Raw genomic sequence first — 26,227 nt, forward strand, 5'->3', positions numbered from 1 at the left:
AGTTTGAGACTATTATGAATAAAGCTGTTATAAACATTCACTTACAGGTCTTTGTGTGAACATAAGTTTTCATTTCTTTTGGGTAAATGCCTAGGAATGGAATTGCTGGGACATATAATAAGTGTATGTTTACCTGTGTAAGAAACACCCAGACCTTTTCCCAAAGTGGTTGTGCCATTTTGCATTCCCACCAGCAGAGCAGATTTCCTGTTGCTGTGAACCCTCATCAGCACTTGAGATTGTCTTAGAAATTTGTCATTCTATTAAGTGTGTAGTGACATCTCATTGTAACTTTTTGTTTTGAAATAATTTGACTTATAGAAGAGTTGCAAAGATAGTATAGAGAGTACCTTTTACCTAGGTTCCCTTAATGTTAACACCTTACGTAATCTTGGCACAGTGATCAAAACTGAAAATTAGGGCCTCCCTGGTGGCGCAGTGGTTGAGAGTCCGCCTGCCGATGCAGGGGATACGGGTTCGTGCCCCGGTCTGGGAGGATCCCATATGCCGCGGAGCGGCTGGGCCCGTGAGCCATGGCCGCTGGGCCTGTGCATCCGGAGCCTGTGCTCCGCAACGGGAGAGGCCACAACAGTGAGAGGCCCGCATACCGCAAAAAGAAAAAAAACAAAAACAAACAAAAAAAAAACTGAAAATTAAAATGGTTACAATACTATGAATTAAATGATAGACCTTATTTGGATTTCACCACTTTTTCCCCTAAATCCTTATTCTGTTCCAGGCTGTAGTCCAGGATCCCATGTTGCATTTAGTTGTCATGTGTCTTTAGTCTCCTCCAGTCTGACAGTTCCTCTTTCTGTCTCTTTTTTGTTTTTATATATATAATAGCTTTATTGAGATCTAATTCCCATAACATACAATTTACCCATTTAAAATATACAATTCAGTAGTTTTTAGTATATTCATAGGGTTGTGCTAAAATCACACAGTCAACTTTAAAACATTTTCCCCTTTGAATTGCTTTGGTACTTTTGCTGAAAATCAGTTGACCATAAAATTATTTCTAGACTCTCAGTTCTCTATCTCATTGATGTAGATGTCTGTCCATATGCCCTATTACTCTCTTCATTACTGTAGCTTTGTAGTAAGCTTTGAAATGGAGAGGTGTGAGTCTTTGAACTTTGTTCTTCTTTTTCAAGATTGTTTTGGCAACTTGACTTCCTTGGCATTTTCATATAAATTTTACTCAGTTTGTCAACCTTCACAAAAAAAGCAGGGTGGGATTTTTCATTGACTTTATAAGTCAGTTTTGGGAAAGCCAACATCTTAATTTAACAATATTAGTCTTTTGATCCATAAATGTGGAATATTTATCCACTAATTAGTCTTAGTTAACTTCTCTTAGCAATATTTTGTGGTTCTGCTTTGTAAACCTATTTTGTTAATTGTATACTTAAGTATTTAATGTGTTTTGTTACTGTTTTAAAAGATACATATAAAAATTTCAATATCCATTTGCTCATTGCAAGTTTATTGAAATATAGTTGATTTTTGTGTATTGTCCTTGGTTAACTCACTCATTTGTTTCAGTAGTTTTTTTTTTTTTTGGCAGATTCTTTAGGATTTTTTTTCTTTTTTTTTTTTTAATGTAGACAGTCATGTTATCTGTAGACAGAGTTTTATTTCTTCTTTTCCAATCTGAATGCCTTTTACTTATTTTACTTGTCTTTTCCCTGGTTAGGAACTCTAGTACAATGTTTAGAAATCATGACACCAAATCGTGAAGTTTGGTGGTTTGAATCATTTGAGGAATTTATCCATTTCTTCTGAGTTTTTGAATTTTTTGGCATAAAGTTGTTCATAATATTTTATTATTTTTTTAAGCTCTGTAGAATCTATAGTGATGGCTCCTGCTTCTCTTTTATTCCTGATATTTGTAACTTTTATATTCTTTCCTTTTTCTTAACCAGTTTGCCTAGATTTGCCTATTTGATTGATCTTTTCATAGAACCAGCTTTTGTTTTCATTGATTTTTCTCTGTTGTTCTTCTCTTCCTATTTCATTGATTTTTGCTCTTTACTATTTTCTTTCTTTTGTTTGCTTTGTGCTTTTAATTTTCTCTTCTTCTTCTGATTTCTTAGTGTGGAAGCTTAGATTATGGTTTGAGACCTTATTTCTTTTCTAATATATGCATTTAAAAATGCTACAAATTTCCCTCTGAGTACTGCTTTAACTGTATATCAGATTTGATATGTTATATTTTCATTTTCCTTCAATTCAGTTTTCTAATTCTCCTTTTGATTTTTCTTTGACCCATTGATTATTTAGAAGTGAGTTTTAAAAATTACCAAATATTTGGATTTGCAAATGAAGCAACTACAAAGGCTTAATCTCCAAAATATACAAGCAGCCCATGCAGCTCAATATCTAAAAAACAAACAGCTCAATCCCAAAATGGGCAGAAGACCTAAATAGACATTTCTCCAAAGAAGATATACAGATTGCCAACAAACACATGAAAAGATGCTCAACATCACTAATCATTAGAGAAATGCAAGTCAAAACTACAATGAGGTATCACCTCACACTGGTCAGAATGGCCATCATCAAAAAATCTACAAACAATAAATGCTGGAGAGGGTTGGAGAAAAGGGAACCCTCTTGCACTGTTGGTGGGAATGTAAATTGATACAGCCACTATGGAGAACAGTATGGAGGTTCCTTAAAAAATTAAAAATCGGGCTTCCCTGGTGGCCCAGTGGTTGAGAGTCCGCCTGCTGATGCAGGGGATGCGGGTTTGTGCCCCGGTCTGGGAGGATCCCGCATGCCGCGGAGCGGCTGGGCCCATGAGCCGTGGCCGCTGGGCCTGCGCGTCTGGAGCCTGTGCTCCGCGGCGGGAGAGGCCACGGTGGTGAGAGGTCCGTGTACTGCAAAAAAAAAAAAAAAAAAAACTAAACTAAAAATAGAACTACCATATGACCCAGCAATCCCACTCCTGGGCATATACCCTGAGAAAACCATAATTCAAAAAGAGTTATGTACCACAATGTTCATTGCAGCACTATTTACAATAGGCAGGACACGGAAGCAACCTAAGTGTCCATTGACAGATGAATGGATAAAGAAGATGTGGCACATATATACAATGGAATATTAATCAGCCATAAAAAGAAACGAACTTGAGTTATTTGTAGTGAGGTGGATGGACCTAGAGTCTGTCATACAGAGTGAAGTAAGTCAGAAAGAGAAAAACAAATACCATATGCTAACACGTATATATGGAATCTAAAAAACAAAAAACAACAAAAAAAAAAAACAGTGGTTCTGACGAATCTAGGGGCAGGACAGGAATAAAGACCTAGATGTAGAGAGTGGACTTGAGGACACGGGGAGTAGGAAGGGTAAGCTGGGACGATGTGAGAGAGTAATGTTGACATATATACACTACCAAATGTAAAATGGATAGCTGGTGGGAAGCAGCTGCATGGCCCAGGGAGATCAGCTTGGTGCTTTGCGACCACCTAGTGGGGTGGGGTAAGGAGGGTGGGAGGGAGATGCAAGAGGGAGGGGACATGGGGATATACATATGCATGTAGCTGATTCACTTTGTTATACAGCAGAAACTAACACAAGATTGTAAAGCAACTATACTCCAATAAAGATGTTAAAAAAAATTCCAAATATTTGGGCATATTTCCAGATAGCTTTCCGTTGTTCACTTCTAGCATATATTCTGTTTTGTTCAGAGAATATACTTTTTTGTTATTTCAATGTTTTTAAGTTTATGAGATTTATTTTATGGACTACCAATTATATTTTTATTTACCTTATAGACTGTGATCTCTATAAGTAAGTGTATATATTAAAAATTAGGTTAATTTGGAAATACGTACTGTACTAGTAGTGCCAGGATTGGAAGTTTTCTTTAGCCCTCTGAATTGATTCATTATAAAAGAGTTTGTGTGTCAGCAGTAGATTGCTGAATAATCCTGGGCCTATGGTACTGTTTAACATATCTTAGCCATTTTGTTTAAAATGTTTGTTATTTTCCACCAAAGTACAAAGAGTAACTTGTAAAGTTAATTTTAATTTCAAAGTATTCATTTAGGTTTATAAAAAAGCAAAGATTATAAAATAAAATAAGGAATGAAAAGAATTAATTACTATTTATGTATTGTTTACCTGTAGGTATCATATAATTTAGCCCTGGTCTGATAAATTGTTCAGAGAGTAGAATTATTTTCCCAGTCATGAATCTGTAACATTTTCTTTTGTTATTCCTTTCTTTGTAGAATTATTCTTGTAATGCTGGCAATATTATATTAAATGATATTATGATATACATTTGAAATAAATGCCCATTTTCAGTGATACCTTTTCAGTTGGCAAATTACACTTTTGACCAAAGTGCTTTTTCAAATTTTCATCTTTTAGCTGACTTCATACCTTTTATTTTACTGCCTCGCAAAAAGATAGACAAGGGGTGACCAATTGATTGACAAATTATATTTTCCAATAAAAAGCAATATGGATTTGTTTTGATTGCTGAATCTGATAGTCTTGTCTTAAATAATAGTTATGTACTCTGATGAAATTAATTTGCCTTTTATATAAATACATTGACTATTATTCTAATAGTTGAGAAAACTGTAATCACAACAGTAAATTAAAACATGTTATTGATTTTGAAGTTTATTATAGTGTTTACTTGTAGGATATATATCTCTTACTTTATAGTTTGTGTAGGTGAATATCAAAGTGATATTTTATTCCCTAATCTTTCACTAGTTTGGTAACAGAGCTCTGGGTATGGGTATCATCTGGAAGGAGTGAGCTTAATATATTACACTCTTGTAATATAAAAAAGAATATTATATGTATAATTATTCATAGTGACTTATTTACATAGGCTGGTTTTATGTTCTTCTAGTGAATTGGATGACAATGAGATATTGATTTCCCATTGGAGTTATTTTGTTTCACTTTTATGACATTTTTGAGACCACAGCTATTCATTAGTTCATGACCTTAACTTTCCCATCATCTTTCTGGTTTCATTTACCTCCCATATTCAGATAGATCCCAGGATTTGGCTATGATTTCAGGAGTACCTAACTAATTCTTGCCTTACCACTCCTTGGCACTTGGAAGTTTTCTTGGAATCAGCCTTTCTCTGTGTTTTCAGCCAGTCCCTTCTCTCTTGCATTTTCAGTTTTTGTTTTTTTTTTTTTTTACTAATTCCTTCCCTTCCAGCTCTGAACATACTTTGGTTAACTTATATTCTTAAGCACGAATAAACAAACAAAAACTCTGCTCTTGACCTTGCTGTACTTCCCTTACATAAAACACACTCCAAAAGTAGTCTGAACTTGTTGCTGCCAGTTCTTACCATCCTCTTACTGCTTCATATTCTATAAAATGACTTCTAGTTCCTACTACTCTACTGATGCTACATTTTCAAAAATAACTGATGTCCCAATTTCTAATTTAATGGTTTTTACTCAGTGTTCATCCTCTTTGAATTGGGTTGACAGTTCTTGCCTTTGAGTCCTGTGCATTCTCTGCAGTGCTGTCCTCTCTTCACCTGACATTTATTGTATGTGTATTAGGAACTGGGTTATTCTTCTGGGTCTTTCTTTCTTTCTTTCTCTCTCCCTCTCTCCCTCTCTTTCTTTCATCGGTGCATCAGGCAATTAGTTTAATAATTACTTTATTTATCTTTTGGCCACACCACACGGCATGTGGGATCTTAGTTACCCAGCCAGGGATCGAACCTGTATCTCCTGCAGTGGAAGCACGGAGTCTTAACCACTGGACCATCAGGGAAGTCCCCGACCTGTCTTAAAAGCAGCAGCAAGGATGTGAACGCAAAAGAAAGCTTTTGCGTTCTATAACCATTCAAGTTTGTTTTTAAGATTGACTGGTTGTTTGATGTAGTCTTATGTGCTCAGATTTTTGCCGTGCATTTGTGGTATCCATGGCCGTGTTTCCCTAACATGTAGTCTTTTTAAAAAAACATTATCTTGCAGTTCTTGAGTCAGTAATTTGTGAGTGTTTTAGCCGGATGGTTCTATCTCAGGATCTCTCATGGGGCTGCAGTCCAAGATGTCACCTGGGGCTACAGTTGTTTGCAGTCTTGATTGGGACTGGAGATCTGTTTCCTATGTGGCTCCCTCACTCAACTCAGGAGGCCTCAGTTCCTTGCCATGTGGGCTTGTCTTCAGAGCTCCTTAAGTGTCCTTTTGAAATGGTAGGTGGCTTCTTCAGAGTGAGTGAGCCAATAGATCAAGCAAGGTGGAAACATATTGTCTTTCATGAAGTAGCCTCAGAAGTCATAGACCATCATTGTGCATGCAGCATCCTTTTCATAAGAAACAGCCCACACTCCAGGGGAGGGGAATTGAGCTCCATCTTTTAAGGGAGGATTGTAAAAAAATTTGTGGTTATATTTTAAAACTCCACTCCACATGATACTTTTTCATTAGGAATACTAATGATGTTAGGTAAATTTCACTATAACTTGTTTTGAATTGTTACTATGTTTGTTCTGTATTTAAGATATTCAAAGTTCTGAAGTAACATAGATATGAATATGGTTTTTATGGGTTGTCAAAAATCCATATACTCTTAAGTTCTCTATTGATTTTGAATTTATTTTGTAAGGTTATTTTTTGAAAACTTTCTTACAAGTTTTGATAATTTTGTTTCTGTTTTCAGGGCACCAAGATACCATTGAATTATTCCAGCTCTGTCTTATTGTTTTTCTTTCCATCTGCCTACTTTAAGAAAATGTATTAAGTATACTAATTATAGAAATGCATTTATTGAAATAAATGGCTTATTTTTCCCTCTCAGCTGATTTGAATAGGATGCACAGACAAAATATAGATGCCTACCATAACCCAGATGCAAGAACATATGAAGATAAAAGGGCTGTTGTATCTCTAGACCAAAATTTAGCCACTTCAAATGCTGAGAACCTAGAAGATTCTGCAAATAAAAACTCAGGTTTTTAATCACATTCTATTCTTTTGTTTTTGTGTTTTTTTTTTACATTTCTAAAGTTGTTCAGTAGCATTTCTCTTCTGTTCTCCAAGAAAGTTCTTATGATTTTGAGAATTTGGTTACTCTGAGTCAGGAAGCATAACACATTATTCATGCTATTTACAATAACTTTTCTACATAGGCACTTTGTAAAAAGTGAATAAATACATTTTGCTCCTTAATATGTATTTCTTCTCAGCTTTATTACTTGCTTATGTATACTTTAGCTGCTGCTAATACTTTTATTTTGCTGATGGGGAGGGCATTTCTTAAAATCAAATAGTCTTTCTACCCATACAGAGTTTGGTAAAGTTTATGGGTTCTTATACCATCAGAATTAGTTTGAATTAGTGAAATCATATCAGATGTATGATAAATTGTACAGTGAAATTCATTTTTTTTTGTTTCATAATCAGTTGCCCTCCCTTATAAAACCACAATATACAAAGAAATAAATGAAGTAATTAAAAGTTTACTGTGACTTCTGGTCACATCTGCCTTTCATAAGCAAATATCTTTGATTTGCTATTAAACAGGGTCCTTTAATTAAAGATTCTATAAATTGAAGATTATTCAATATCTTTCTTTATGACTTGCCAGGAAAAGTTGTCATCATCTTTCATTATCAAGTATATGTGAAAGTATGTTACATATTTAAAATTCAAATGAAGTTTAAAGAATATACCACCTTACACTATATTTTGGTGCCTTTAAAAGTTACCATTTTTTTATGACAAATTCTCTTTTGTTCTTTCACAGAAATTTTAATTTTAGACTAGAAAAGAACTCTATATTAGGAAGTCTTTCTAAAATGTCCCTGACTAATCATACAGTTTTTTAAAAACTTAAAAATATTTTTAATGCATATTGGCCAAATAGGCAGACTAAATGGTGAGCTCTGATTAGATTTACTAGCCTTGCATCTTTCAAGCCTTTGATGGTAGCACTGATCTCTGCAGCCTTTTTGAACACTTCACGAGATGTGTGGTTGGTTGTTTCCATGGACAGCCTGTATCACTGTTTGATCTCTAATTACAAGAAAATGCTTTCCTACTTTGATCCACAATAGATTTTTACACAGTGGATCTAGTTTTGATTTTTGGAGTACTAAAATTAGAACTTTTGATTTTGATGAAATTACTAATTTGGCTCTCACTCTGAGTCTGTAATAATTCAGTGTCCATAGCAGCATCAAAACACCTTTCCATTTTATTGAAGAGAATTTTGACCTCTTTCTGATTATCATTATTTTTCTCTTCATTGGCTTCTGCTTCTGGTAGTCTTTATTGAGATCAGTGGTAGAGATCCCTTCTCTATCCTTCTCTTCCACACCCTGTATTGTTTGTAGTCCTCTCTTAGCCTAGAACTTTCTCTGTCATAGTACTAACACTTTAGGCATCTAGCTCTGCTTACAAAGCAAAAGCACTGGAAAAATCAAAGCTTTCCATGACCCATTCCCAAGAAGGAGCACAAGCTTGATGATTGAATATGCATAGCAGAATTTATTGTCTATTGCCTTTCTGTACACTACCAGGGTTTTGGTGCAGCTGTTGTGGCCAGGATGCTCTAGTTTAAGAAATCATATAAAATCATAAAATGTTAAAATTTCCTTTTGTGAATTGAAATTTCCTAAATTAACTTTCATTCCCTAAGAATTCACCTAAAACAGACTTTCTGAATGCAAAAAACTATTGAGAGTCACCTAATTTGTTGGTATGCCATCATATATGTGTAGGAGTGTGTGTGTATACATATGTATGTGTGTGCAGACATACACATACATATGTGGCATGTAATATTTTAAAGGCTTTAAGGGAACTTGAATATACCTGAGAGTTGAATATTATAATGTATACTTAAGGTTCATTATCCTCTAATGTTTTGTCTTCATTAGGCCTGTTTCTGAGACCCTTCTTAATGTTTGTTGTTTTTCTCTTACTTTATGGTTCTTGGATGAAAAACCATGTTGATAAAGTCCATACTAATTTGGCTTAAATTTATTTTTTCGCTTGTTATGATGCCTGAATACATTTTCATTTTCTTTGTTTAGAGCATGTGTTTCCCTTTGGTTTTATTTTTATAGTGTTTTTATATTTGAAAGAACTTACCTTGCCTGCCTCTAATAATATTTTTCTCTAATTGCCTCAATGGTTTAGAATTTGAGTGATCATCAAAGTGAAACAAACTACTCAGTTTTGGTTTGCTAATCAGCTTTTCCACCATAACATAAGATTTTAATGTTTAGGTATTGATTTGCCTTTCTGCTGATCTATTCAAGAAAGCATTAATAAATTTAAATACAAAGGCAAAATAGACCTAAATGACAGCTAAACTGCAAAGCAGTTGTCCTGCAAACACTATACGAGTGAGAGAAATAAATGCTTTAGATTGATGGTATAAGGAAACTAAAAAATGATATAAAAAGTTATGTGAGGCTTAAACACCAATTTTTTTTTTTCTGCATTCGAAGAGACCCCTGGGGTATAATTATTTTCCAGGTTGCTTTTATGAAATAATTTTTTCCCTTTCCCAGAATGTTTAATACTATTTATAGGTAATATATAGCATATTTTTATTTTTCATGTTAATATCTCATTAATCTGATAGAATTTTTAAATAAAAAGTATTGCAGTGATTAAAATACTTTAATTTGTAAAAAATGTTTTTGGAGCTAACTTTCTAATCTGTTCTTTAAACCATGGATGGGAATCCACTTTTGGAATTACTGATTTTTAAAAACAATTTTAGAAAATTTTTGTATGTGTATACATAATACATTTTAGTGTATAATTAAGCAGTGTTCTTAAGAAAAGGATATTTATATTCATAAATAAGAACTTAAACATGTACTTTTTTTTCCTCTCTATAAATTTTACTTTAAAGCCTTTGCTGCAGTGAGAGTTGCTTACGTTATTAGCTTTTCTGTTTTCTTGATGTCTTTCAGGTATAGATATGTTATGCTTTTCCAACTGTGTATTAACTTTATTTTAGTTTCACCATTTTTTTTTCTCTCTTTACTTTTTATCTGGTCTTTAGATTCTAATCTCAGCCTTCTTCTGAGTTTAACCTCTGGAGTTCCATATTTAGCACATTGTTTTCAAGATTTGAATTTATTAGCAAAGTCTTTATTCTTTAACCTTTATGTTTTCTAAGCACTGGCTAATGGTATGTTTTTGAAAAATTTCCCTTTCAAGGTCATATGCAAACACAGAGCTCTCCTTTTGCTCGGGGAAATATTTTTGGTGAGCCTCCAACTGAACTTCAGATTAAACAGCAGGAATTATACAAGAATTTTCTTCGTTTTCAGGTGAAATGCTTACTTGATCACAGTTTCAAAGTTTCATAAGAGTTTTTTTAAAACAATTAATTATTTTTGGCTGCATTGGGTCTTTGTTGTGGTGCGTGGGCTTCTCATTGCAGTGGCTTCTCTTGTTGCGGAGCACGGGCTCTAGGCGCGTGGGCTTCAGTAGTTGTGGCATGCAGGCTCAGTAGTTATGGCTCGCAGGCTCTAGAGCACAGGCTCAGTAGTTGTGGCGCGAGGGCTTAGTTGCTCCGTGGCATGTAGGATCTTCCCGGACCAGGGCTTGAACCCTTGTCCCCTGCATTAGCAGGTGGATTCTTAACCACTGTGCCACCAGGGAAGTCCCCATAAGAGTTTTAATAAACTAAACTTGCAAAGATTTAATCCACAAGATAAAGAATAAATTCTAAAATGCCATGAGGTTACTAAAATATCTAATTTATATAAGATATAAATTACATTATATTATTATTTATATTATTATACTATTCTACTTATGTCTGAAAAAGGAATAGGGAGACATGTTAGGTATACCAGTTGACTTAAATTTTATTAAATCATTAAGTGTTAAAGAATGCTGAAATTTCTAAAAGTGAAACACTTAAAATGTTCACCTGTTAGGCATAGAATGAATCTTTCTAGATGCTTACATGTGTTAGTAGAAAATAATTAGTTTTTTGTAAATGATTTGATATTCTTGACTCAGTTGTATAGTTTGTAAATAAATAAATATTAAATGTAATCACATTTTGCAATTATTTGCCTCATTTATATATATAAGCAAATAGTATTTAAAGTACTAGACATTGCCCAAAGGAAGATACTTGAGCATCAGGTGTTTATTAAGCAAACAGATTTGTTGAACTCTCATACTGTGGCCAGCCTTGGTATGGAGCCTGAGGTGAGTGAGAGGCCTGCTCATAGCGGGCTCACAATATTTTCTCTCCTTACCTCCCTCCGCTCCATACCCACACTTACATCCCAGTGTCAGATTAATCCTGTGGCCAGGTTAATCTTCCTTTGGTATGACTTCTCCTGTTTCTCTTCTTTATTCAAGACCGGACAGTAGCGTTTCTTTCCTACAGAAAATGTCCATATTCTTAATTCTGACACTTCTGGCTCTCCAGTCTAACCCCAGCCTCTTAAACAAATTCTTCTTCCAGAGATTCTATTCAGACATGCCATCTTTCTGATCCTAATTATTGTGGACCTTTAAGGCAGTGACATAATGGATGTAGTCTTAAGGATGGTTGATCAGGCATTACTGTTGAGGATGTATTTTTGGAGGATTTAAAAGACTGGAAGCAGGGGTGTTTTACTAGAGTGGTGACGGTGGACATGGATGGAAAGACCTTTCTAAGGATCGACAGAATGAATAGAGATCTTGACTGTAAGAGAGTAGCATCAGGGATCCCGAGGATACTGGCCACTCGAGTCAGGTAGCAGCAGATTGAGGGTCACAGAATCACCTTTTGAACTTGAAGGACCCTCTGGTATATTGCCCATGATGATAGCAAGTCAAAATTATGTAGTTCCTATTATACTTACTGAGTGTTAGCGTGGTCTAGGGTAGAATTCAGGGAAAAATAAGTCTTGCCACTTTGTAGCCTGTTATTATTTATAAGATAGTTTTACATATAGTATCTTATTAAACCTCAGTACTCTCTGAGGAAGTTATTACTCTTTTTATTTTATGACCAACTAAAATACAGGATGAGGCTCACCTTTGGTGGCAGAGCTTGCAAGTTGTGAGGCCGGTGCTTGAACCCAAGTCTCCTGACTTTAAGTATCATATCTAGAGGTACTACAGTTAACGTTTCTAGCTCTAGGAAGTCTTTCCTCTGGGAAAAAGCTACTAGTAGTGGGGGAAACTTTGACTGTATTAGTTTCAGAATAAGTTCAACCTTCACTTCTCCCACCATATAAAACGGTGGTTTATGTATTTTTCTTTTAGCAGCCTCTTAAAAGTGTCCTTTTTGCCCCCAAACAAAATCTAATCCAGAACTCTATGAAAATGTAAAATAGCTAAATGGTATTTATTTTTAATAGCAACAATATAGTGTCAGACAAAAAGAATCCCCAAACTTAAGTGTTAAAAGAAATGTTATAAAATGTTTAAATCTGTGCACAAAGATGGCAAAGGAAGCCTCAGCTCCATGTCTGCATAAATGTTATACCATTAGTTTAAGTTAGTGCAGCAGAAGTCTTCATGTGGTTAAAATTTGGTAAATAACACATGTGAGTGTTTAGATGTCATTTTTAATTGCAGCTTTAAAAATAATTAACAAGTTTAATAAAATATTTGCAGGATGCTTGAAGCACTTTTGTGTTATATGGTTTGAAAACCACTGACCTGGATGATTGATAGCTTTTTTCTTTCCGTTGAACTTCTGTGTGGCATTTTTGTTGGAATGATATTTCTGTGGATTCATTAGGTGTGAGATCCATTTATGATTGTGACCCATTCATGGAGAAGTGACTTTGTCATTGTGATTTTTTTTTCACGGAGGAGGAAAAAGGGGGAGCTGAGTATTAAATGTGAGGTTTTGTTGTATGGATCATAAATGATGTTTTCTCTAGGGCTATTGTAATTGAAGACGTGATTACATACACACCACTTAGTATTAAATGTTAGGATTGTACATATTTAATAGTGTTGTGAGAAAGAAATGTTGGAAAAAGCCCTAGCATGTAAAATCATGGCACATATAAGGAGACTACAGTTCTTATAGCTCAAAAGTTTGTCAGCACTAAATATAGCAACCTTGAAGCTAGAGGAAATACAGACAAGAACTATAAAAATAATATGAATAGTCATAATCAATCCATACTTAAGAGGGACGAAAATCTATTGATATCCTTAAACCAGCATCATGAATACCCAGTACCCATGCTGTCATTCTTCTCTATCTCATTCGTGGAGGATGTAGACTATCTGTTAAGGTCCTCTTCCTTTCAGATCTTAGACTCTGTCTTAGAATATTCCCCCAGAATACTCAGCACTGCAGGCCCCAAGTGGCATTCAAACAAAACTTAGTTATGAATTCTTGTGGCTAAAATCCTCATTTACCTTGCCAGTAGATAGGAAAGGAGAAAGGCCATTCTAGGGAAGGGATTCCTACTTAAAGAGTGATTGCTAAAATATTTCACTGTTGTTTCAGGATACTAATCACGGCAAGGAACTTTGAGACGTAATAGTAGCAGTCATTATAGAATAATGTAATCATGAATTATTTACTAAGTACCTTCTACATAGGAGGAACTTTTATGTTTTTTATATACATTATTTCATTTCAATTCTTTGAGTACTACCTTGAGGTATAGACGTTAATAACTCTTTTTACCAGATGACAAAACTGAACAAGAAAGTTTCTTAAGGTCACACAGTCTGATGGAGCTGGAATTTTACTCAGAGCTCTTAACATTACATCATGTGGCCTCCCTAACAAAATATAGGAAACTGAAAAATTTAGGAACTTATTTTTACTTACAAAAAGAGGGCACAAATGTTGATAATAGGGTAAATTAAGTGGTATTCTAACTTTTCAATAGTTTCACAAAGTAATAACTAGGTTTAATTCTTTAGATTGAGGAAAAGAAGCAAAGAGAAGAAGCAGAGCGAGAGAGATTGAGAATTGCCGAAGAAAAAGAAGAGAGACGGCTTGCAGAACAGAGAGCACGAATTCAGCAAGAGTATGAAGAGGAACAGGAAAAGAAAAGGGAGAAAGAGGAAGAGGTGCGTTTTTACCTACTGTATTTTTCTACTTAGTCCGAAAGTGAACTCCTTATTTTGACTTGAAAAGATATTTATTACTTACAAAGGAGAAGGGATCCATATCCATTTGTTAGATGCTATTTTATAAAAATGAAAGACTAAATTAAGAAAAGAGATAAATGGTGACTCTTTTTACAGATGAAAAACAGTTTAGGCCAACTAGGATGTTATAATAGATGCCTAATATTTTATTGTTAAGCAGACAACTTTTTTATTTAAAGAACACTATATCATCTATACCTTCAATTTTATCTCTTTATTTCAAACAAATATGAACTATAGAATGTGTGTATGGAGTGTATATTTTTCTCTTTATTTTAAAGCAAAGGCTGAAAAATGAAGAGCTTATTCGGTTAGCTGAAGAAAGACGAAAAGAAGCAGAAAGAAAGAAGAAAGAAGAGGAAGAAAAACATAACCTACAACTTCAGCACTACTATGAAAGAGAAAATATAATTGGCGAAGAAACAAAGGTAAGTTTCAGACAAAAATGTCTATGGAACCCGTAGTTCAACCCACTTTCACTGTGAGAGTGGTGGTGTAGTTAGCAAAAGGGAGAGAGCAGAGAAGGTGCTTTTGTCTCTCCTTTCGTCATAGTACTTTTTCTGGGTGCAGTGCACTGAACTTCCTGTACTAGGTGATGTCACTGTGCTGCGTTGTATTTTCCCTGCTATGAACAGAATAGGCTTACTTTCTGTCGCCATTCTTAGTCTTGTTCCCATAGTCCGTAGACTAGCATCCTCCAAACTGTTCATGACAAGACTGAAGGTGTTTGGAAACTTTTGTAGCAATTTGTCAATGTAATTTTATGTCTGTTGAATCTATAAAATAGTTGGGCTTGAATTGTATAACATCTTTTAAAAGTTTTTATTTATCTAGTACAGTTGAGCTTTGAACAATGCAGGGATTAATCTGTGTGTGTGTAATTTATATTTGGCCCTCCATACCTGCGGTTCCTACACACCTGCACATTCAACCAGTCACTGACTATAGTACTGTAGTGTTTGACGAAGAAAAACATCCCTGTATAAGTGGACCTGTGCAGTTCAAACCCATGTTGTTCAAGGGTCAACTGTAATTCAGTCTTACTCTGTTTTACACATCTGTCCACAATGGATTGGAAATTAAAAAAGAAACTTGTGGCTCCCCACAGACTGGTTTGAAGTCCATGTCTCTGAGATGGGGGTTGATGTTCACACTTAGGCACGTGAGTCAAAATTATTAGACAGGAGTTTTCTCTCTAGAAAGCCAGTAGGCCCTTAGGAAAATCCAGTTCACATCCTTGCTCATATTTCAAAGCTATATTTAAAATTTTGTTTGTATAGTATCACTAGGGACTTATTAAAAATGTGTCTTCCGGGTCTCATCTACAACATATCTGATTTACTAAGTGTGATTTAGTAACCCTTAGGGGTTTGGATGCAGTTGGCCTGTGAACCACACCTTGAAAAACCCTATGTCTTGTACGTTTAGCCCAATTTAATTTTTAAAAAATTGTTTTCAGAGATTTAGATTTATACAGACATGATTTCTTATAAGTAGAATTGACAAAAAGATTACTTTTAACCAGTGTGCTCCTTGGGTGTATTTATGATGTGATTTGCTACATTGTTCAATGTGTAACCTACTGTAGGTAACATGAGCCATTTCTGGTGCAAATACACTCTCTGGATTTCTCACCCCAGGGTTTTATGATGATAGAAATAAGTATTCACAATTTGAATTTGCTGAAATGTTGTTTAAAAGGGAATTTATAGGGCCTTCCCCGGTGGCGCAGTGGTTAAGAATCTGCCTGACAATGCAAGGGACACGGGTTTAATCCCTGTTCTGGGAAGATCCCACATGCCACAGAGCAACTAAGCCCATGCGCCACAACTACTGAGCCTGTGCTGTAGAGCCTGTGAGCCACAACTACTGAGCCCACGTGCCACAACTACTGAAGCCTGTGCACCTAGAGCCTGTGCTCTGCAACAAGAGAAGCCACCGCAATGAGAAGGCGGTGCACCGCAACTAAGAGTAGCCCCCACTCGCAGCAACTAGAGAAAGCCCATGTGCAGCAACGAAGGCCCAATGCAGCCATAAATAAGTAAATAAATAAAAAGGGAATTTATGAGTCAGATCTATATTTTTTGTTTTATTTTCAGTATTGCAGGAACATTAGGCAGTATCCTTCATTTTTAGGATATATATAGTTGCTCATCCTTTTAAAGTATCATTGAAATGTCATATCATTCATATTTCTAATTGATAAAGTTTGTTTTTTAGAGCAGTGTTTGGTTTATAGCAAAACTGAGCAGAAAGCAGAGAATATTTTATTGTAAAATTGATTGAGAATGAAGGTTGTTAGTTTCTCACAGTTGTGTTTCTGCCACTTTCTTATTATGTCTAAGAAAAAAGCTATTTCTTCGGCATATGTAATTTTATGACTGTTATAGTTTAATTGTGAAGTACCATAAAGTTTTAGACCAGCTTTGTTCCATTTAATGCATTCTGCCCTCAATTCTGAAATTATCATTGCTAGCTGTCATTTTTAAATTTATGTAGGCCTGATACATATTTTTGTTTACTCTTAGTTTTTACTTTTGTGTCTGCATTTAAAATTTTTCAGTCTGTATATTTATTTAGTTTGTTAAAATTTGTTTTTTTAATCCTAGTCTGAGAGTTATACTATCATAATCAATATATTTGATCACATTAATTGAATTTCTGACTTTTTGGTTTTTGCTTCCTTGACAGTTACTTGTTTGTCTGTTTTTTTTTGTTTTTTTTAAATTATGTGGACTATGCTTTCTTTGCTTCATTCTCTACAGTCCTTTAGAAGGTTTAACTTGTCTTTATAATTCTGCCTGTGGTCACCTAGAGTTTTTTTTTTTAAACTTTGTCATATACTTCTAATTTTATCAAAGTCACTAGTGAAAGTAATATTTGATTTTGTACTGTGCAAAATGAACAATTTAACATCCACATTTATAAACATACATTTATTATTTTTATCCAGATAATTCTTATTGTATTTTGTTGGGAGTTTTTATGTTTTCAGCATTTTGATTTTAATACGAAGTTGGGAACTATTAGCTTTATTACACTATAACCTGAAACCCTGTTTTATTTCCTTACGGAGACATAGAAACTCTTATCATGATCTGTGATGCTCTTGGTGACAAGAGATCTAGATTTTAGAGATGTGTGTATGTATATATACACACACATACATGTTGGGATGTGTGTATATATACATACACACATAGACATACGTTGGAGTGTGTGTGTGTGTGTGTATGTATATATATATATATATTTTTTTTTTTTCTCCCCCTCAGCACTTGAGACAGCCTTCTCCTGTAGTTCCTGCTCTTCAGAACAAGATTGCAAGCAAACTCCAAAGACCTCCTTCAGTTGACAGCATTATAACTTCCTTTATTCAAGTATATACTCTTTCTTTTGATTTATTCATCTTCACTAAGTTATCTTGGATTGCGGGTATTGAATGAGATTTTCTTATTCATCTTACTTAGCTAGATTACATTTTTCACGTCTGAAATATAGATGATGTTTACATTGATTTGTCTGTTCCTTCAGTTATAAATGATAATACTTGGTGCCCCAAAGTTTAAATTCTTTTGACAAATCATAATTTAGCAAGTGGTACTTGTCCAGGCCCCTCAGGAAGGCCTTTTCTCTGGTAATATGTCTTCTAGCTAGCTGTAGCTATGCTAATAAAGTCCCTTATACTTTAGACTGAGCTACAATCAGAAAAGCGCCAGGAAAATGTTCCAGAAGGGTTGATCCTTGAGTTGACTCTTGAGGAATGAGTAGGAATTTGCTATAAAGAGGAGGAGGAAGAGGGACTTGCAGCATATGCAGAGTCATGGAGGGAACTGTAAGCCAAGTGGCACGCATGGAGAATACATGGTTTGTTCTGGCCTGCTGACATCTCACCAAATGGCAGAGGAGGTGAAGGCTAGAATGTATGCAGGGTGTTGTAGGGAGTGCTAAGGGGTTTGACTTTATTCCATAGGCCAGTGGATATTAAACAGGCTTTTTACCAGAATAGACAAAGAAACATATTAGAATGTCTTCCTCAAGCCCACCCTCTGAGATCTGATTTGGTAGGTCTGTGGTAATGTATGGGAATTCATGGTAATATTTTAAATAGGAGAATGACATGGCCATGTTTGCCTTGCATAATGTTCTCTCAGGCATTGGTGGAGTGGAGATATATTATGGAGGCTGGGCAAGACTGTAAACATGGAGAAAAGTTAAGATGCTTTTGCAGAAGTCCAGGTGTGACTTTGAGGACCTAAACGAAGGCAGTGACATTAAGAACTAAGAAGGGGTGACAACTTGAAGATATATTTATGAGATACAGATAGCGCTGTTTATTGACTGTGGGTGACGGGTAGGAGTCAGTGACAACTGCCAGGTTTCTGGTGAGGGTTATATAGAGTAGGCAGCTGCAAATACAGGTTGTGGCCAAGGAAGCCGCTCTGCACTGGGTTCATAGTTTTGGAAACTACTAACATTATTGCTTGTCTAATTAGTATGATTGTCTAGGATGTGTTCAGGGGAAGTAAAGAAGGCTGAGGATGGAACAGGAGGGAATTACCAACATATAAGAAGCAGAGCTAGGAAATAGGGAGAGTGGCAATGATATCAGTTGCTACTGGCCAAGTAAAATAAGGGCTCAAAATGCCCATCAAATGCATCACTGAGGGATCACTTGGTAGGAGAAGCAAAGGCTGTGTAGTGAGGAGTGAATGGGAATAAGGAAGCAAACACCGTATGCACTGTACATGCTGTTTTTTAAAGAATGGCTATGAAGGAAGAGAATGGACAATAGATAGTGAGTGATGAAGGGTGAGGTAAGTTTTTTTAAAAATGGAGAGATTTTTAAGCACAGGCTGTTAGGAAGGTGGTTGGAGAGAGGAAGAGGGTGGGCAAAAAACAGTAATTGATGGAGGAGCTGAGAGTCACTTATCAGATACAGAGTACAGGTGAAGGGATCATCTTTGGATGGGGCAAGGCCTCTCCCATTGCAGTGGGAAGAAAAAATAAATGTAAGTAAGCTTATAGATAGAGTGGTGGGGAGTTTGGTTTCTCTTACATATAGTTACTTCAAAGTAATTCCTCTTTTAAAGCTTCTGAGTAGGGAAGACATACTGAGTGTATCTTTGTTGTGATTGTTAAACAGGAAAGTTCCATGTCCAGGGCACAGTCTCCTCCGGTACCTGCCAGGAAAAATCAGCTTCGTGCAGAAGGTAGAGTTGACTATTAAACCTGTAATCCAGACTATTTCTGTTTTTAACTTTTTGTTTTGAAAAACAGACTCACAAAATATCATGAAACAGTATAGAGAGGTGCTGTGCACCCTTCCCCCAGCTTCCCTCAGTCGTGCAATACCACAACCAGGAAATTGGCATTGGCATACTCCACAGACCTTCATCAGGTTTCACAGTTTTCACATGCACTAAGTTACGTGTGTTTGTCTGTGTGTTTGTATTTCTATGCATTTTTATCATGTATAAGTTGTGTAGCCACCACACAATCAAGATACAGAACTGTCCATTACCACATAGGAACTCCATTGTGCTGCCCCTTTATAGTTACACTCCCCTGTCCCCCCGCCAAGAATGTTTCTTACCATTTGAAATTCCCGTATTATCAGAAATGTGTTTGTGGGTCTTAATGATGTTCGTAAATATGATCTATATATATAAAGCATTAAAAATAACTTTCATAAAAATGTCACTGAGCATTTTAGCTTTATAAGTCAGGTTATGTTTAACCTTTTATTCGTATACATGTCTTATTTTTCACTTATCAATGTGAATTTGCAGAGGAGAAAAAAAATGTAATTATGGAATTATCAGAAATGAGAAAGCAGCTTCGTAGTGAAGAGCGGCGTCTGCAAGGGCGGTTGCTGCACATGGACAGTGAAGATGAAGTTCATATAAGGCAAGTTTAGAATTGCATGTTTTGTTTGTTCTTGTGTTCTTTTCTGTCAGGATAAGGAATCGGAACATATCCAATAATTCTACAGTTTTGGCACAGGATTAATTATCTTTATCATAAAGCCACATCTGTTAGAATTTTGCATGCTTGAAAAAAGTTTTTAACGGATTATTGGTGAAATTGTAATGACTGAAGTAGCCTTTCCCTCCCCCCAAAAGAAATCTAGCTAAATAATTACAGTCTAGTGGAGGGACTCAGTATAACTAATTCAAAACAGTGTATGATTTTTTTAGTGTGTTTGCAGTATGTGGTAGGTTTTCTTTTTTGGCAGAATAGCTCTTTCTTTAATTAGCTAATGTGCTATTTAATTCACATTCTTCAACTTTATGTAGATAACATTGCCTTCATAAAACATTTCTTCACAATTGTAAAATGTATTCACTGTGAAAATATGGGATATTTAATGAATGTTGATTTAAAACAATTTTAATTGTCCTTCCGTACTGCCAGTAATATATTTATGACAATGGTGATGACAATGGTGCTGTGGATAGGAGGAAGAAAGGAAAAAAAGAAGAAAGAAGTAGCGCTTTCTTTTTTTGCGGTCCGCGGGCCTCTCACTGTTGTGGCCTCTCCCGTTGCGGGGCACAGGCTCCGGACGTGCAGGCTCAGCGGCCATGGCTCACGGGCCCAGCCGCTCCGCGGCATGTGGGATCTTCCCGGACCGGGGCACGAACCAGTGTCCCCTGCATCGGCAGGCGGACTCTCAATCACTGCGCCACCAGGGAAGCCCAGTAGCGCTTTCTTGAAGGCTAACCAAAAGGGTTATCCCTAACCATGGCATCTTTAATAGGATTAGTGAAAAATCAGTATTGGGAACAGGCCATTCTTCACACTCTATCTTTAAGATAGTTTGCCTCACTACAGAGAAATCACTGAGTGAAAGATAATTGACTAAATTGGGACTCAAGTACAGAAGGCAGACGGATGCAGAAGTTCCTTTGTAAGCTAATCTAAGTGATAAGGAAGCCCAGGATAGGAAAGAGATGGTGGAAACAAGACTAGAAGAAGACATAGACTAGACAATTATAAAAACAGTCTCCTTACTTTCCCTTTCTCGGTCTTCAAAAAAGTCAGGCATAGAAACTTGGTCCTTGAGAGGAAAATGATAATAGGAATGGAAAACTTCAGAGATGGAATAACCATAGACAGTTACTTTTTAAAACTATTTTTTACATTTTCCGTCAGCAGTGTATTGTTTTCTGAAATACTTATTTTCCAGGAAAATAACTTAACAGACTACCAAACATTTCTGATCATTTTTGCCAAAAGGACTCATAAATTTTCTAAAGCAGTATTCTTCAAACTGCAGGTTGCAGTCTTTTAGTAGGTTGTAAAATCAATGCAGTGGGTAACTACCACATTTTCTTTAAAGGGTGTTTATCTAAAAAAAATAAATCATTTATTTTGGCATACTTTTAGGTTATAGAAAAGTTGCAGACACAGTGTAGAGAGTTTCCATACACCCCTCACCTGGTGCTCCCTGTTGGTAACATCTTACATTCCCAGGATATGTTTGTCATGACTAAGAAGCTGACATTGGAACATTACTACAAACTAAATTCCAGACTTTATGGATTCCTCCAGTTTTTCCATCAGTGTCCTTTTTCTGTTCCAGGATTTAGTCAGTACAGGGTACCACACAGCATTTAGTTGTCGCATCTCCTAGTCTCCTCTGTTCTGGGACAGTTTTTCAGTCTTTCCTGTTTTTCATGATTGTGACAGTCTGGAGGGGTATTGGCCAACTATCCTATAGAATGTCCCCCGGTCTACATTTGTCTGATGTTTTCTCATGATTAGGCTGGGGTTAAGGGGTTTTGGAAAGAATGGCACAGGGTAGCCTTCTCATCACATCATATCGGCAGGTATGTGACATCCATATGATAGCCCTGGAATCACTAAGTTTACCACACTGGCAAGAATTGAGAGGTGGTGGGAATAAGCTCCATCTCCTGGAGAGGGGTTATCTACATATATTATTTAGAATTCTTCTGTAAGAAAGATTTGTCCCTTCTCCTCTCTTTATTTAGTTATTCAGCCATTTATTTATATCACTGTTGTTTCATGTATATTTATTTTGTACTTTGGGTTATAATGTTATTTATAACATTATAACATTATGTTATTTATGTTGTTGCTCAAGTTGTTGCAAATTTGGCCATTGGGAGCTCTTTCATGTTGGCTCCTGTGTCTCTTTGACATGTCCCATCCTTTTGTTTCTTGAGCACTTCTTTACTTTCTGTTACTGCAAGATGCTCCAGGCTCATCTTGTATATTCCCTGTCCCCTGCCCTGGAATCAGCCATTTCTCCAAGGAGTCCTGGTTCCTCTTGGAGAATGGTATTTAGAAACCAAGCTCTCAGTGGGCAGAGCTAGATAATATATGTATATATACAAAGTCATAAACATGACCTGTAATTGTTCCTGTGTCTATCAATTTGTGTACACGTTAAATTCATACTGATATTTCTGACTGTAATCCAGGATGTGGTAGGATTTTAATGTAGCATGTTAACCTGACTAATTATGCTTTGCTTAGATTTTTGTTGGCATTCTCTAGGTATGTTCTGGCTAAGTAAACAAGGTGAGGAAATTTCAAGATACAGACTGGCTAGGTAATGGAATGTTAACCCAAGGTGGTAATTTTCAACAAAAAATTCTTCCATAGTAGGTCAACTACTTCTTAGTAATAGAGAGGTCCGTATAGTTTTTCTGTATTTACTTTCAAGATGTTATAAATGCCTTAACTTTGGCAGCTTTCCATATTCCAGACATGCATATTCCATTAAATCTAATGGATCATTGACTTCTTATCTATTTTCTTTATTTTCATTCATAAACTGAAGACTGTGCTCTCTTTTGGCAAACCAATGTAAGAAAGAGAAGCCAGGCAGCTTTTCAGTTTTCTCACTTGCAAATCTTACACAATAATTTCCACCCCATGAGATTCTAGTGAAGAATAAATAAACGTATGTATTTGAAAGTACTTTGTAAATTCTGTGTGCTAACTTAAGTTAGATAATATATGTTAGAATTACCATAATTTAGCAAGAATTGGTTAAATACATTTAACTTCGGTGTAGTGTTCGATATGTATTGTGATCAGAGACATCTCAGTGTTGGTTCTTTATTCCAGTTTTATAAATAGTTTCACAAAAAGAATCTCTTATTCATTAATTAATTCACCATATTATTGAATTCCTAATAGTGCTAGGCACCCCCAGCTCACATGCAAAGAAGAGCTAATAACCTAATTCCTAACTGAACAGCCTGCTTAACTATTAGCATTAATGGTATACAGGAGTCCAATTTAATGGCCTCCTAGAAGCCTTTTTAGTATTTGTTTTGCATTTTAATGAATCCCTGTTGCAGTTCCTATCCCCCTAGGTGGTTCACTATTAGAGGTCTATGTCAGCCTTGACAAGGTGATTTGGTGAAACCTTCCCCACAAAAGGAAACCCCAGGAGAGCAGGGGGCATTGCCTGTGGGGATCCCAACTCTTCCCATCTAGGTGCTTAGGGAAGATTTAGTGAATAAAGACATGAAGGCAGGAGTCTGGCAAACTTCTAGCTTAGAGCTACATTTTAAAAAATAGAGGGGACCCACCTAGGGCTGAGGGAAACAGCAGCAAATACTTTATTTTCAGGGCTGGAGATACCATCCCCCATCCCTGTTCTCTATTATCATCACTCCCCCAAAGTCCTAGCAGAAAACTCCCTTACTAAGCTACCTGCCTATTTTGCTAACTTCCTAGGTTAACAGAGGAAGAAATATTCTTCCAGAAATAGAGTATTAATTAACTAATTAGGTGTCAAGTTCCTGGAAAGCCCACTGTAAAATTAGTGTTGGGGGACTGTGGATAATACCTATTATTTGGGGCAGCATATTTATGCTGTATTTCTCTGTATAATTTCTGTTTTAGGCTGAGGGGAAGGTAACATTTATTGAGACCTAGTACGTGTCAAGTACTATGCAGGGTACTTTACAATATATAATTTCATTTAATCTCATGCCCACAACAAGACTAAAAGGGTAGACATTATCTGCATCTTACAGATGGTGCAGTCAAACTTGTAGTAAGTAGCAAAGCTGGTCTTTGAATCTTGGTTTCTTTGACCAAAGACTAATCTTTCTGCTACACGAACATTTTAAGGTAAAGCTAACTCATCTGTTCTTCCACTAAGATACTTTGCTTCTGAGCATTTTGAAAGATTACAGTGACCTTATAAATACCCTGTTTTTTTAATACGAGGAATTGAAATAACAGCTACTAGAATAAATTTTTATAATATATTGTGGTGAAAGATGCCAAATTTCTTGTACAGGGAGTTAAATGTCAACTCAGATTTTCTTCCCAGAAGACACTTTTATCATAATTTGTCATTTTCTACAGGAAAAGAGAAAGGAATCCCATGGATGTATTTGACATGGCCAGACATCGGTTACAGGCTCCAGTCAGAAGACAGTCACCTAAGGGCCTAGACACTACTACTTTTCAGAATATTCATGACTTTAATGAGCTGAAAGATAGGGGTGAGTAGAATGCTGCTATTTTAATGATACAGCAAGAGTGTCCTACCCATATGTAAGTATCTTTAAAGACGTTTGTATCCTTTTTCTAAAGTGAAGTTTCATTTATGGTATATGTTTTAAGTGATGGTGAATGAAACTTCTGTATAGTTCTTCAATTCACCAGTCTGGTGGATGGACCTTTAGTTTGGCTAACGGTTTTGTTTTAGAGGGCATACAGCTCTTAAAGCCTCAGGAGTGGATTAGATCGGTAAAATAGTGTGAAGAGTGGCACCTGACATTGAGTGGAGGATGGACAGCCAGATGAGCTTAGTAAAGAGGCGGAGAAGGCAGAGTCAGTGGCTGGAGGTTGAGCAGGAGAATGTGGTGTCCTGAAAGCTGAGGGAAGAGAGTGTATCGGGGAGGAGGGACCACATAGAATGAATATTGGAAGGTGTCAGGTGGATCAGAGGTCACTGGTGACCTCAACCAGATCTTTTTTGGTGGAATTATGGGATCAGAAGCCAGTTAGCTTTGGAAATGAGGACTGAATAAATAGGAAGCAAAGTGTTAGAGGCAATGAGCAGAAGAACCCTTGGAAGAAGGGTGGCCTGGAGGGGGAGGAACACAGGGTCTGGAGCTGGAGGAGCTTGTTAGGAAGCTGATGTGAAAGCTGTTACAGGAGGAAGAGGCTTACAATAGAGGGGAGGGAGGGAACGCCTTTGGAGAGAGCAGGCTCCCTGAGTAGAAAGGAGGAAATGCAGGACTTCTGAAGGAAGGGAGTGGAGAAGATTTGATGCAGCCACTGAGGAGGAGGAGAGAAAGCTTACTGGGGACGTAGGATCGCCAAGGTAACAGAGGCTTGGGAGACGGAGAGGAACCAACATGTGTGTTGCCTGTGAGTTTTCTTCAGGTGCACTCGCAGAGCGGCTCTTGGGGTGGAGGAGGCGGGTTGCTGGGTGGTGGTTTTGTGACTACACCACATGAATCGGAATTTACACTTTTCTTCTGCCTCTTATTTTTAAAAGTAATACCTATTTTAGAAAGTTTTGAAAATTTAGAAAGAGGGAAAAATCACTTTACTCAAATCACCTAAATATAAACACAATATTTTGTGTATTTACTAGTCTTTCTGAGCTTAATTAAAACAAAGTAAAATGAAAACTAGATGTAATTGTTATTTAATTTTGCTTTTTTTCACTTAGATATACATGTGTCATCAATTACATATACCATAGTTATGTTTTTATTCTATCATTGATTGATTACTTATTATATGCCAGGTATTTATATTAAGCCAGTAGGTCTCAGGGGACTTCTTGAGGTCAAAACTATTTTTTTTTTAACATTTCTACTGGAGTATAATTGCTTTACAAAACTATTTTTATTATAAACTAAGACATTATTTGTCCTTTTCATTTTTATTCTCTCCTGTGTGTACAGGTTTTCCAGAGCATATATGGCATGTGATGACTTCACTGCTCTGAAGCTAATAGAATATGTTTCTGTATTCATGTTTTAAAAATTTCTTAGGTTTAATTTCTAATATGGTGTGTGTATGGGGCAGTAAATAAAAGCTCTTTGGGGTCCTTAACTTTTAAGAGGGTAAAGAGGTCTTGAGAACAAAAAGGT

At 36.1% G+C, this 26,227-nt stretch overlaps 1 protein-coding gene across 4 annotated transcripts in view; it reads left to right on the forward strand.

Moving 5' to 3' along the window:
• Positions 1 to 26,227, forward strand: part of CSPP1 (centrosome and spindle pole associated protein 1) — a 115,831-nt gene that overhangs the window by 69,922 nt on the left and 19,682 nt on the right. For all 4 annotated transcript variants that reach the window (XM_060115968.1, XM_060115970.1, XM_060115969.1 and 1 more), the window contains 8 exons: positions 6,814 to 6,966; positions 10,197 to 10,309; positions 13,890 to 14,039; positions 14,402 to 14,548; positions 17,396 to 17,500; positions 19,267 to 19,333; positions 19,913 to 20,030; positions 24,480 to 24,619. In XM_060115968.1, the coding sequence (XP_059971951.1) occupies positions 6,814 to 6,966; positions 10,197 to 10,309; positions 13,890 to 14,039; positions 14,402 to 14,548; positions 17,396 to 17,500; positions 19,267 to 19,333; positions 19,913 to 20,030; positions 24,480 to 24,619 (993 nt within the window). The remainder of the gene's footprint in view (positions 1 to 6,813; positions 6,967 to 10,196; positions 10,310 to 13,889; positions 14,040 to 14,401; positions 14,549 to 17,395; positions 17,501 to 19,266; positions 19,334 to 19,912; positions 20,031 to 24,479; positions 24,620 to 26,227) is intronic.

Source organism: Mesoplodon densirostris, chromosome 13 (assembly GCF_025265405.1).
Source record: "Mesoplodon densirostris isolate mMesDen1 chromosome 13, mMesDen1 primary haplotype, whole genome shotgun sequence".
Taxonomy (NCBI): Eukaryota; Metazoa; Chordata; class Mammalia; order Artiodactyla; family Ziphiidae; genus Mesoplodon; species Mesoplodon densirostris.